Raw genomic sequence first — 12,485 nt, 5'->3', positions numbered from 1 at the left:
GTACAAAAGACACCCGTCCACAGCCTCAAATACTCCAAACTCCACTATGGCCAAGACCACAGTGCTGTAAAAGGACCCCAGAAACAACATTGTAGACCTGAACCGGCTGGGAAGACTGACTCTGCAACTCGGGGCAAAGAAATCAACTGTGGGAGCACTTATTAGAAAATGGAAGACATACAAGACCACTGATAATCTTCTTCGATCCATGCAAGATCTCACCGCGTGGGGTCAGAATTATCACAAAAATCCCAGAATGGGACCTAGTGAATGACCTGCAGAGACCAAAGTACCAGAGGCTACCATCCTGCAGTAACAGACGTGTCCCCCTGCTTAAGCAAGTACAAGTCCAGACCCGTCTGAAGCTTGCTAGAGAGCATGTAGATGGTCCAGAAGAGTCTTGGGAGATTGTCACATGGTCAGATGAAACCAAAATAGAACATTTTGGTCAAAAGTCAAAAGTTGAGTTGCATCCAAAGAACATTGTACCTACTGTGAAGCATGGGGGTGGAAACATCATGGTTTGGGGCTGTTCTTCTGCAAAGGGACCAGGACCACTCCTTTGTGTAAAGGAAAGAATGAGTGGGGCCATGTATGGTGAGATTTGGAGTGGAAACCTCCTTCCATCAGCGAGGACATTGAAAGTGAAACCTGGCTGGGTCTTTCAGCATGACCATGATCCCAAACACACAACCAAAGAGGGGCTTCCTAAGAAGCATTTCAAGGTCCTGGAGTGGCCTAGCCAGTCTCCAGATCTTAACCCCATAGACAATCTTTGGAGGGAGTTCAAAGTCTGTGTTGCCCAGCGACAGCCCCAAAATACCAGTGCTCTAGAGGAGATCTGCATGGAGGAATGTGCCAAAATAGTGTGTGAAGACTTACAGAAAACGTTTACCGTATTTTCCGCACCATAAGGCGCCCTGGGTTATAAGACGCGCCTTCAATGAACGGCATATTTCAAAACTTTGTCCACCTATAAGCCGCCCCGTGTTATAAGCCGCATCTAACTGCGCTAAAGGAATGTCAAAAAAACAGTCAGATAGGTCAGTCAAACTTTAATAATATATTAAAAACCAGCGTTCTAACAACTCTGTTCACTCCCAAAATGTACGCAAATGTGCAATCACAAACATACGTATATCAACATGGACAGAGCTGCGTGAAAAAAGCCACCCGGCCTCTTCGCGTAAACTTAAACTTACCTTAACCACTCGCTCATCTTTTCTTCATCCATCCCTTCGAGTTAGCTTTTATGATGACACCGGCTGGAAAGGTCTCTTTTGGCAAGGTCTTCCTTTTGAATATCATCATGGGTGGAAGTTTCTGGCCATTAGCATGGCAAGCTAGAACCACAGTGAAGGATGACTTCTCATTCCCTGTGGTGCGAATATTCACCGTACGTGCTCCCGTTGTATCCACAGTGCGGTTCACAGGAATATCAGTTGCTGTGAAATAGTAATCCGTGTGCGGATGGAGAGATTGCGTCTTTTCATGAACCGGATACCTGTCGCTTAGTAGGAGCCATTTTGTGGTCTTTACAGATGTAAACACACAAAGGAAATGAAACGTACGGTGATATCCGCGCGCTTTTTCTTCTTCTACGCGGGCGGGTGGTTGCTTACAGTAGAAGAAGAAGCGCTTCCTGTTCTATGGGGGCGGGTGCTTACCTTGGCGGTTGCTTGCGTAGAAGAAGAAGCGCTTCCTGTTCTACCGGGAAAAAAGATGGCGGCTGTTTACCGAAGTTGCGAGACCGAAACTTTATGAAAATGAATCTTAATATTTATCCATATATAAAGCGCACCGGGTTATAAGGCGCACTGTCAGCTTTTGAGAAAATTTGTGGTTTTTAGGTGCGCCTTATAGTGCGGAAAATACGGTAAATGCTTATTTTACACCACACTTTTTCTGCAGACGAGCTATTTTTCAATTGACCAAGTGGAGGGGATCATTCATATATGTCATTTATATTTACTTATTTATGAAAGAGAGGTGTTTGTTAACAAGTTAAAGGTGTTTTAATGCACGCTAGCTTTCTGAGACTCTTATTTTGTTAGCACAGGCAGGATGAGGCAGCGCTTTTATTGTGACGACAGGAACTGTGTAGTTTTGACAGCAGGTACGGCGTGAGAGTCTGTTGAAGTAAAAAGTGTTTCTCGCCTTCCTGTCGGTCATTTTTTCTTAATAATGATCGGACAGCAGCCAGCGTCATCTCACAAGACCCTCGGGTGCCGTGAATGAATGTGATGCTCCATCATTTTTAGGTCTATTTTTGTAATGCCTGGCTGGCGATGGACTGACACACCCTCCACCATCCACCGCTAGCTTGCGATGTAAAATAAATGATTTAAAAATCAGAAAATGTGATTTTCTGTAATTGTTTCCCTCATTTTGTCTCTCATATCTGAAGTGTACCTTTGATGAAAGTGACAGGCCTCTCTCACCCTTTGAAGTGGGAGAACTTGCACAATTAGTGACTAAATACAGGTAAAAGCCAGTAAATTAGAATATTTTGAAAAACTTGATTTATTTCAGTAATTGCATTCAAAAGGTGTAACTTGTACATTATATTTATTCATTGCACACAGACTGATGCATTCAAATGTTTATTTCATTTAATTTTGATGATTTGAAGTGGCAACAAATGAAAATCCAAAATTCCGTGTGTCACAAAATTAGAATATTACTTAAGGCTAATACAAAAAAGGGATTTTTAGAAATGTTGGCCAACTGAAAAGTATGAAAATGAAAAATATGAGCATGTACAATACTCAATACTTGGTTGGAGCTCCTTTTGCCTCAATTACTGCGTTAATGCGGCGTGGCATGGAGTCGATGAGTTTCTGGCACTGCTCAGGTGTTATGAGAGCCCAGGTTGCTCTGATAGTGGCCTTCAACTTTTCTGCGTTTTTGGGTCTGGCATTCTGCATCTTCCTTTTCACAATACCCCACAGATTTTCTATGGGGCTAAGGTCAGGGGAGTTGGCGGGCCAATTTAGAACAGAAATACCATGGTCCGTAAACCAGGCACGGGTAGATTTTGCGCTGTGTGCAGGCGCCAAGTCCTGTTGGAACTTGAAATCTCCATCTCCATAGAGCAGGTCAGCAGCAGGAAGCATGAAGTGCTCTAAAACTTGCTGGTAGACGGCTGCGTTGACCCTGGATCTCAGGAAACAGAGTGGACCGACACCAGCAGATGACATGGCACCCCAAACCATCACTGATGGTGGAAACTTTACACTAGACTTCAGGCAACGTGGATCCTGTGCCTCTCCTGTCTTCCTCCAGACTCTGGGACCTCGATTTCCAAAGGAAATGCAAAATTTGCATGGTTGGGTGATGGTTTGGGGTGCCATGTCATCTGCTGGTGTCGGTCCACTCTGTTTCCTGAGATCCAGGGTCAACGCAGCCGTCTACCAGCAAGTTTTAGAGCACTTCATGCTTCCTGCTGCTGACCTGCTCTATGGAGATGGAGATTTCAAGTTCCAACAGGACTTGGCGCCTGCACACAGCGCAAAATCTACCCGTGCCTGGTTTACGGACCATGGTATTTCTGTTCTAAATTGGCCCGCCAACTCCCCTGACCTTAGCCCCATAGAAAATCTGTGGGGTATTGTGAAAAGGAAGATGCAGAATGCCAGACCCAAAAACGCAGAAGAGTTGAAGGCCACTATCAGAGCAACCTGGGCTCTCATAACACCTGAGCAGTGCCAGAAACTCATCGACTCCATGCCACGCCGCATTAACGCAGTAATTGAGGCAAAAGGAGCTCCAACCAAGTATTGAGTATTGCACATGCTCATATTTTTCATTTTCATACTTTTCAGTTGGCCAACATTTCTAAAAATCCCTTTTTTGTATTAGCCTTAAGTAATATTCTAATTTTGTGACACACGGAATTTTGGATTTTCATTTGTTGCCACTTCAAATCATCAAAATTAAATGAAATAAACATTTGAATGCATCAGTCTGTGTGCAATGAATAAATATAATGTACAAGTTACACCTTTTGAATGCAATTACTGAAATAAATCAAGTTTTTCAAAATATTCTAATTTACTGGCTTTTACCTGTAGTTTTTCCCCCCACTGTGTGTGTTGTCCAAGCCTTCATCCAGCCGTTTTCTACCACTTATCAAAAGGTATGTGAAAGGACCCACTCTAGCGTAATACCGTGGTTAAGGACAGTAACATGAATGTGGGGTGATGGCCACTAGTAGACAATGACTGATGTGTAAGGACACAGAGTCCATCAAAGTTGTTTGGACGCAGCAAACAGAGACAAATCAATACAAGAGGAATATCAAGTTCTGTTTGTGTGTTTGCAGCTCAGGAGGAGGTGTGCACCACCAACGACGGCGTCATGCACCGCGTGGGAGACAAGTGGGACAAGCGCCATGATGTCATGGGTCACATGATGGAGTGCACGTGCCTGGGCAGCGGCCGCGGCGAGTGGAACTGCGTCGCTCACTCACAGCTGCGAGGTCGGGGAAAAGACATGACCGCACAATCTTGACGGTGCAAGTTAGGGCTGCACTATTTTGGGGGGGAAAAAAACCTAATTGCAAATTTTCTCCCCAAAATTGCGATTTTTCTTATATTTTATACATAAAAATGCATTAAACTGCGGACATAATGAGTGAGAAGACATGTTACTTTTAGACCGTTAACATATTCTTGTCTCCAAGAAATAATTTACTTTCAAAATATTTGGTTTTATGCAGACCGACTCTGACATCATGTTGCTAGACTGATGAAATACGTGTTTATAATGTAATAATAATGCGAGTTACCGTTTAAAATGATATAGACTTACTGTACAATTGTTTACTATTGTTCGGTAACTGGAAGGTAAATAACTTATTTGAAATTATAAAATTGACTAATTTCTGCAAGCAAAAATTGTAATAATAATAATAATAATAGATTATGTTCCTTACCTCTATTGTAGAGGCGGCTGATTGGAGCTGTGGCCGCAAGGTAGTTGGTGCCTGTCGTGGCGGTAATCCTAGAACCCGTTGGTGGACACCGGCGGTGAGGGATGCCGTCAAGCTGAAGAAGGAGTCCTATCGGGTTCTTTTGGCTCATGGGACTCCTGAGGCAGCGGACAGGTACCGACGGGCCAAGCGGTGTGCAGCTTCAGCGGTCGCGGAGGCAAAAACTCGGACATGGGAGGAGTTCGGGGAAGCCATGGAAAACGACTTCCGGACGGCTTCGAAGCGATTCTGGACCACCATCCGCCGCCTCAGGAAGGGGAAGCAGTGCACTATCAACACCGTGTATGGTGAGGATGGTGTTCTGCTGACCTCGACTGCGGAAGTTGTGGATCGGTGGAGGGAATACTTCGAAGACCTCCTCAATCCCACCAACACGTCTTCCTATGAGGAAGCAGTGCCTGGGGAATCTGTGGTGGGCTCTCCTATTTCTGGGGCTGAGGTTGCTGAGGTAGTTAAAAAGCTCCTCGGTGGCAAGGCCCCAGGGGTGGATGAGATCCGCCCGGAGTTCCTTAAGGCTCTGGATGCTGTGGGGCTGTCTTGGTTGACAAGACTCTGCAGCATCGCGTGGACATCGGGGGCAGTACCTTTGGATTGGCAGACCGGGGTGGTGGTTCCTCTCTTTAAGAAGGGGAACCGGAGGGTGTGTTCTAACTATCGTGGGGTCACACTCCTCAGCCTTCCCGGTAAGGTCTATTCAGGTGTACTGGAAAGGAGGCTACGTCGGATAGTCGAACCTCGGATTCAGGAGGAACAGTGTGGTTTTCGTCCTGGTCGTGGAACTGTGGACCAGCTCTATACTCTGGGCAGGGTCCTTGAGGGTGCATGGGAGTTTGCCCAACCAGTCTACATGTGCTTTGTGGACTTGGAGAAGGCATTCGACCGTGTCCCTCGGGAAGTCCTGTGGGGAGTGCTCAGAGAGTATGGGGTATCGGACTGTCTGATTGTGGCGGTCCGCTCCCTGTATGATCAGTGCCAGAGCTTGGTCCGCATTGCCGGCAGTAAGTCGGACACGTTTCCAGTGAGGGTTGGACTCCGCCAAGGCTGCCCTTTGTCACCGATTCTGTTCTGAACTTTTATGGACAGAATTTCTAGGCGCAGTCAAGGCGTTGAGGGGATCTGGTTTGGTGGCTGCAGGATTAGGTCTCTGCTTTTTGCAGATGATGTGGTCCTGATGGCTTCATCTGGCCAGGATCTTCAGCTCTCGCTGGATCGGTTCGCAGCCGAGTGTGAAGCGACTGGGATGAGAATCAGCACCTCCAAGTCTGAGTCCATGGTTCTCGCCCGGAAAAGGGTGGAATGCCATCTTCGGGTTGGGGAGGAGACCCTGCCCCAAGTGGAGGAGTTCAAGTACCTCGGAGTCTTGTTCACGAGTGAGGGAAGAGTGGATCGTGAGATCGACAGGCGGATCGGTGCGGCATCTTCAGTAATGCGGACGCTGTATCGATCCGTTGTGGTGAAGAAGGAGCTGAGCCGGAAGGCAAAGCTCTCAATTTAGCGGTCGATCTACGTTCCCATCCTCACCTATGGTCATGAGCTTTGGGTTATGACCGAAAGGACAAGATCACGGGTACAAGCGCCCCAAATGAGTTTCCTCCGCCGGGTGGCGGGTCTCTCCCTTAGAGATAGGGTGAGAAGCTCTGTCATCCGGGAGGAGCTCAAAGTAAAGCTGCTGCTCCTCCACATGGAGAGGAGCCAGATGAGGTGGTTCGGGCATCTGGTCAGGATGCCACCCAAACGCCTCCCTAGGGAGGTGTTTAGGGCACGTCTGACCGGTAGGAGGCCACGGGGAAGACCCAGGACACGCTGGGAAGACTATGTCTCCCGGCTGGCCTGGGAACGCCTCGGGATCCCCCGGGAGGAGCTGGACAAAGTGGCTGGGGAGAGGGAAGTCTGGGCTTCCCTGCTTAGGCTGCTGCCCCCGCGACCCGACCTCGGATAAGCGGAAGAAGATGGATGGATGGATGGATGGGTTAAAAATATTTTTTGCAAAACAGTAATTATAGTCTGCAAATGATGTGTTGTTGTTGAGTGTCGGTGTTGTCTAGAGGTCGGCAGAGTAACCGTGTAATACTCTTCCTTATCAGTAGGTGGCAGCCGGTAGCTAATTGCTTTGTAGATGTGGGAAACAGCGGGAGGCAGTGTGCAGGTAAAAAGGTGTCTAATGCTTAAACCAAAAATAAACAAAAGGTGAGTGCCCCTAAGAAAAGGCATTGAAGCTTAGGGAAGGCTATGCAGAACGAAACTAAAACTGAACTGGCTACAAAGTAAACAAAAACAGAATGCTGGACGACAGCAAAGACTTACTGTGGAGCAAAGACAAAGTACATCCGAACATGACATGACAATCAACAATGTCCCCACAAAGAAGGATAAAAACAACTGAAATATTCTTGATTGCTAAAACAAAGTAGATGCGGGAAATATCGCTCAAAGGAAGACATGAAACTGCTACAGGAGAATACCCCAAAAAAGAGTAAAAGCCACCAAAATAGGAGCGCAAGACAAGAAGTAAAACACTACACACAGGAAAACAGCAATAAACTCCAAATAAGTCTACAAGAGCTATAGTGATGCATGCTTGGTTATGCTTTAAAGTCATATCCAACAATTGCGACAACGACTTTTTACTGTCAACTGAGTTTAGTTTTTTAATGATTTCTGCTGGTGGTGTGCCTCAGGATTTTTTTCAACGCAAAATATGTTCCTTGGCTCAAAATAGTTATAAAAACACTACTTTATGGCACCAATTGAAACCTTGACTAGATGTGGATTAGTGGTGCAGCCCTAGCGAGCACAAGCCAGGCGTTTGAAGCTAACCTGCCTATGCGTGTCCAGACCAGTGCATCGTGGACAGTCTGACCTACGAGGTCAACCAGCAGTTCTCCAAGAGCCACGATGAAGGCTACATGATGAACTGCACCTGCTACGGACAGGGACGTGGACGCTGGAAGTGTGACGCCATCGGTACGTTCCTGGCTCCGATTGACAACCGCCGCCCGCCTGTTCCGTCATGTTCCGATCTTCTTCCGCAGATCAGTGTCAGGAGCCTCAGACCAGAGCCTACTACCAGATCGGAGAGACCTGGGACAAAATTATTCACGGCATCCAGTACCGCTGTTATTGCTATGGCAACGGGATCGGAGAAATGAGATGTGATCCCCAGCAGACTCACCAAGGTGGGTCACTTTCAGCTTTAGGAAGAGTTCCTGCTTCTGGCTTGCATGGTTCTAGATCAGGGGTGCTCACACTTTTTCTGCAGGCGAGCTACTTTTCGATTGAACAAGTCGTGGGGATCTACCTCATTCATATATATCATTTATATTTACTTATTTATGAAAAACATGTTTTTGTTAATAAGTTAAAGGTGTTTAATGATAATGCAAGCATGTTTAACACATATAGTTAATATTGTTAATAAATTAAAGGTGTTTAATGATAATGCAAGTATGTTTAACACATAGTTAATATTGTTAATAAATTAAAGGTGTTTAATGATAATACAAGAATGTTTAATATATATAGTTAATATTGTTAATAAATTAAAGGTGTTTAATGATAATAGAAGTATGTTTAACACATATAGTTAATATTGTTAACAAGTTAAAGGTGTTTAAAGATAATACAAGCATGTTTAACTCATATAGTTAATATTGTTAACAAGTTAAAGGTGTTTAATGATAATACAAGCATGTTTAATACATATAGTTAATATTATTAATAAGTTAAAGGTGTTTAAAGATAATAGAAGTATGTTTAATACATATAGTTAATATTGTTAACAAGTTAAAGGTGTTTAAAGATAATACAAGCATGTTTAACACATATAGTTAATATTGTTAACAAGTTAAAGGTGTTTAATGATAATACAAGCATGTTTAACACATATAGTTAATATTGTTAATAAATTAAAGGTGTTTAATGATAATACAAGAATGTTTAATATATATAGTTAATATTGTTAATAAATTAAAGGTGTTTAATGATAATAGAAGTATGTTTAATACATATAGTTAATATTGTTAACAAGTTAAAGGTGTTTAAAGATAATACAAGCATGTTTAACACATATAGTTAATATTGTTAACAAGTTAAAGGTGTTTAATGATAATACAAGCATGTTTAATACATATAGTTAATATTATTAATAAGTTAAAGGTGTTTAAAGATAATACAAGCATGTTTAACACATATAGTTAATATTGTTAATAAGTTAAAGGTGTTTAAAGATAATACAAGCATGTTTAACACATATAGTTAATATTGTTAACAAGTTAAGGTGTTTAAAGATAATACAAGCATGTTTAACACATATAGTTAATATTGTTAATAAGTTAAAGGTGTTTAAAGATAATACAGGCATGTTTAACACATATAGATTCCTTTCTTTCATGAAGACAAGAATATAAGTTGGTGTATTACCTGATTCTGATGACTTGCATTGATAGGAATCAGACAGTGGTGCTAAAAACGTTCGCATTTTCGAATGGAGGAGAAAAAAAGTCCTCCTTTCTGTCCAATACCACATGAAAGTGGTTGGTTTTTGGCATCTTATTTGTCCAGCTTCCGTACTCCTTTGTATACACTTTACAAGAAATACATTGTCGGCAAACTCCGTAGCTTGCTAGCTTGTGCACGCCAGCTTTCTGAGACTCTTGTTTTGGTAGCGCAACTGTGCAGTCGGTCTTTGGAGTTTTGACGACAGGTACGGCGCCAGAGTCTGTTGAAATAAAGTGTTTCTCGCCTTCCAGTCGGTAATTTTAATGAGCTGGCAGCAGCCAGCGTCATCTCAGAAGACCCTCGGGTGCCGTGAATGTCAATCAAGTGACGAAAGTGACGTCATAGTGAAGATTTATGATCGCTCATTTTTAGGACTATTTTTTTAATGCCTGGCTGGTGATCGACTGACACACCCTCCGAGATCGACCGGTAGCTCGCGATCGACGTAATGAGCACCCCTGTTCTAGAGTGTTGGAGCACCACCAGGGAAGGCAGCTGCTCAGCGACTGTTGTACGGTATACCGGTACTAGTATAGTATCGCCGTACTAATGAATCAAAAATGGTACTATAATCTGTTTGAAAAGTACCGGTTCCCCCTTTTTTTTTACGGGCATGACATCATGTCATGACATAGCTGGTTTTACAAGCAGAGGAGCATGTTGGGCAGCGCACACACACAGAGTACTTACAAGCAGACACAGTGTGTAGACAGAAAAGGGAGAACGGACGCATTTTGGTGTAAAAGGTAAAGATAAAGGTGAAGTTATAACACTGAAACACCCTCAGGAAGAGCTGCTTTAAGACATGGCTAGCTAGCTAGCGGCTAACATCCATCCGCAGTGTTTTAGCTACTTCTAAACCACTAATCCTGGCCTCCATGGCGACAACTAAAGTAAGTTTCTTACATGTAGCGTTATCACTAAACATGCTTCACTACACACCGTAGGAGGATACAATAGCTCACCGCTAACAGCAAGCTAGCGCTCCTGAATGTAAACAAACGCCATGGGTGGATCTACACATCCACTGTCATGATACCAAGTACAAGAGCGTATCTCGTCGATACTACTATGATTACATCAATAATTTGTATCGTCACAAAATCTTTTTTCCCTTTTTTCAAAATGTATATTATGTTTATAAAGTCAGGAAACATGTCCCTGGACACATGAGGACAGAGGTGGGTAGTAACGCGCTACATTTACTCCGTTACATCTACTTGAGTAACTTTTGGGATAAATTGTACTTCTAAGAGTAGTTTTAATGCAACATACTTTTACTTTTACTTGAGTATATTTATAGAGAAGAAACGCTACTTTTACTCCACTACTTTTATCTACATTCAGCTTGCTACTCGCTACTGATTTTTATCCATCTGTTAATGCACGCTTTGTTTGTTTTGGTCTGTCAGACAGACCTTCAAAGTAGGATCTATCGCATGCCTGCGTTTCACCAATCAAATGCAGTCGCTGGTGACGTTTCACCAATCAAACAGAGCCAAGCGGTCACATGATTAACTGCACATAAAGTTTCAGCGGCAAACAACAAGCTTAAGCTTACATGAACTCAACGTCAAATTTGAGGAAGCACATGGCGGTAAGTAACGTTAGTAACGATATTTTGGCTGTCACCGTAGGCTGATGTTAGCTTCCCTGCTATGAATCACTGTCAAATGTACATCGTGTGGGGACATTTATTAACGCACTGCAGCCTCATAGACAGACACACACACGCTCACAGTCGCACACACACTCACGCATGCATACAAACCACAATCAGAAGTGCACAGTGTGTTCTCAGGTGCAGCCAACACTTATCAGTTTATGGTTTGCGTAAAGGCTAACTTGTTATTTTCCTTTGTAATCTCTGCCTACTGAGCCTATGGTGCTGTTAAGTTATTGTGGCTCAATTTGCCTTCATTTTTTTTATGTTAATGTATTATTATTTAATGTATATTATTGTTTTAGTTGCTTAAGAGATATTCCTGGCTCTGAATTTGCTCATTGCTATTTTTATGTTTTTGTGCATTATTTGTTGCCGTCATCATTAAACGAACAGGTTACTCATCAGTTACTCAGTACTTGAGTAGTTGTTTCACAACATACTTTTTACTTTTACTCAAGTACATATTTGGGTGACTACTCCTTACTTTTACTTGAGTAATAAATATCTAAAGTAACAGTACTCTTACTTGAGTACAATTTCTGGCTACTCTACCCACCTCTGCAATTGACTCCTTTTCACCAATCAAACAGAGCCAGGCGGTCACATGATTAACTGCACATAAAGTTTCAGCGGCAAACAACAAGCTTAAGCTTACATGAACTCAACGTCAAATTTGAGGAAGCACATGGCAGTAAGTAACGTTAGTAGATATTTTGGCTGTCACTGTAGTCTGATGTTAGCTTCCCTGCTATGAATCACTGTCAAATGTACATCGTGTGGGGACATTTATTAACGCACTGCAGCCTCATAGACACACACACACACACACACGCTCACAGTCGCACACACACACACACACATGCATACAAACATCAATCAGAAGTGCACAGTGTGTTCTCAGGTGCAGCCCACACCTATCAGTTTATGGTTTGCGTAAAGGCTAACTTGTTATTTTCCTTTGTAATCTCTGCCTACTGAGCCTATGGTGCTGTTAAGTTATTGTGGCTCAATTTGCCTTCATTTTTTTTATGTTAATGTATTATTATTTAATGTATATTATTGTTTTAGTTGCTTAAGAGATATTCCTGGCTCTGAATTTGCTCATTGCTATTTTTATGTTTTTGTGCATTATTTGTTGCTGTCATCATTAAAAGAACAGGTTACTCATCAGTTACTCAGTACTTGAGTAGTTGTTTCACAACATACTTTTTACTTTTACTCAAGTACATATTTGGGTGACTACTCCTTACTTTTACTTGAGTAAAAAATCTCTAAAGTAACAGTACTCTTACTTGAGTACAATTTCTGGCTACTCTACCCACCTCTGCA

General features: G+C 42.9%; 1 protein-coding gene across 3 annotated transcripts in view; it reads left to right on the top strand.

Moving 5' to 3' along the window:
• The window catches only part of fn1b (fibronectin 1b), a 142,748-nt gene that overhangs the window by 52,162 nt on the left and 78,101 nt on the right, over nt 1–12,485 (top strand). For all 3 annotated transcript variants that reach the window (XR_012050846.1, XM_061974613.2, XM_061974614.2), the window contains exons 13-15: nt 4,325–4,480; nt 7,829–7,957; nt 8,026–8,169. Coding sequence is in view for 2 of the 3 variants with exons in the window: in XM_061974613.2 (XP_061830597.1) it covers nt 4,325–4,480; nt 7,829–7,957; nt 8,026–8,169 (429 nt within the window). In the remaining variant the exon portion in view is untranslated. The remainder of the gene's footprint in view (nt 1–4,324; nt 4,481–7,828; nt 7,958–8,025; nt 8,170–12,485) is intronic.

This window comes from Nerophis lumbriciformis, linkage group LG15 (genome assembly GCF_033978685.3).
Source record: "Nerophis lumbriciformis linkage group LG15, RoL_Nlum_v2.1, whole genome shotgun sequence".
NCBI lineage: Eukaryota > Metazoa > Chordata > Actinopteri > Syngnathiformes > Syngnathidae > Nerophis > Nerophis lumbriciformis.
The sequence above is the reverse complement of the archived record's forward strand: the minus strand, read 5'-3'. Positions and strand labels throughout refer to the sequence as shown.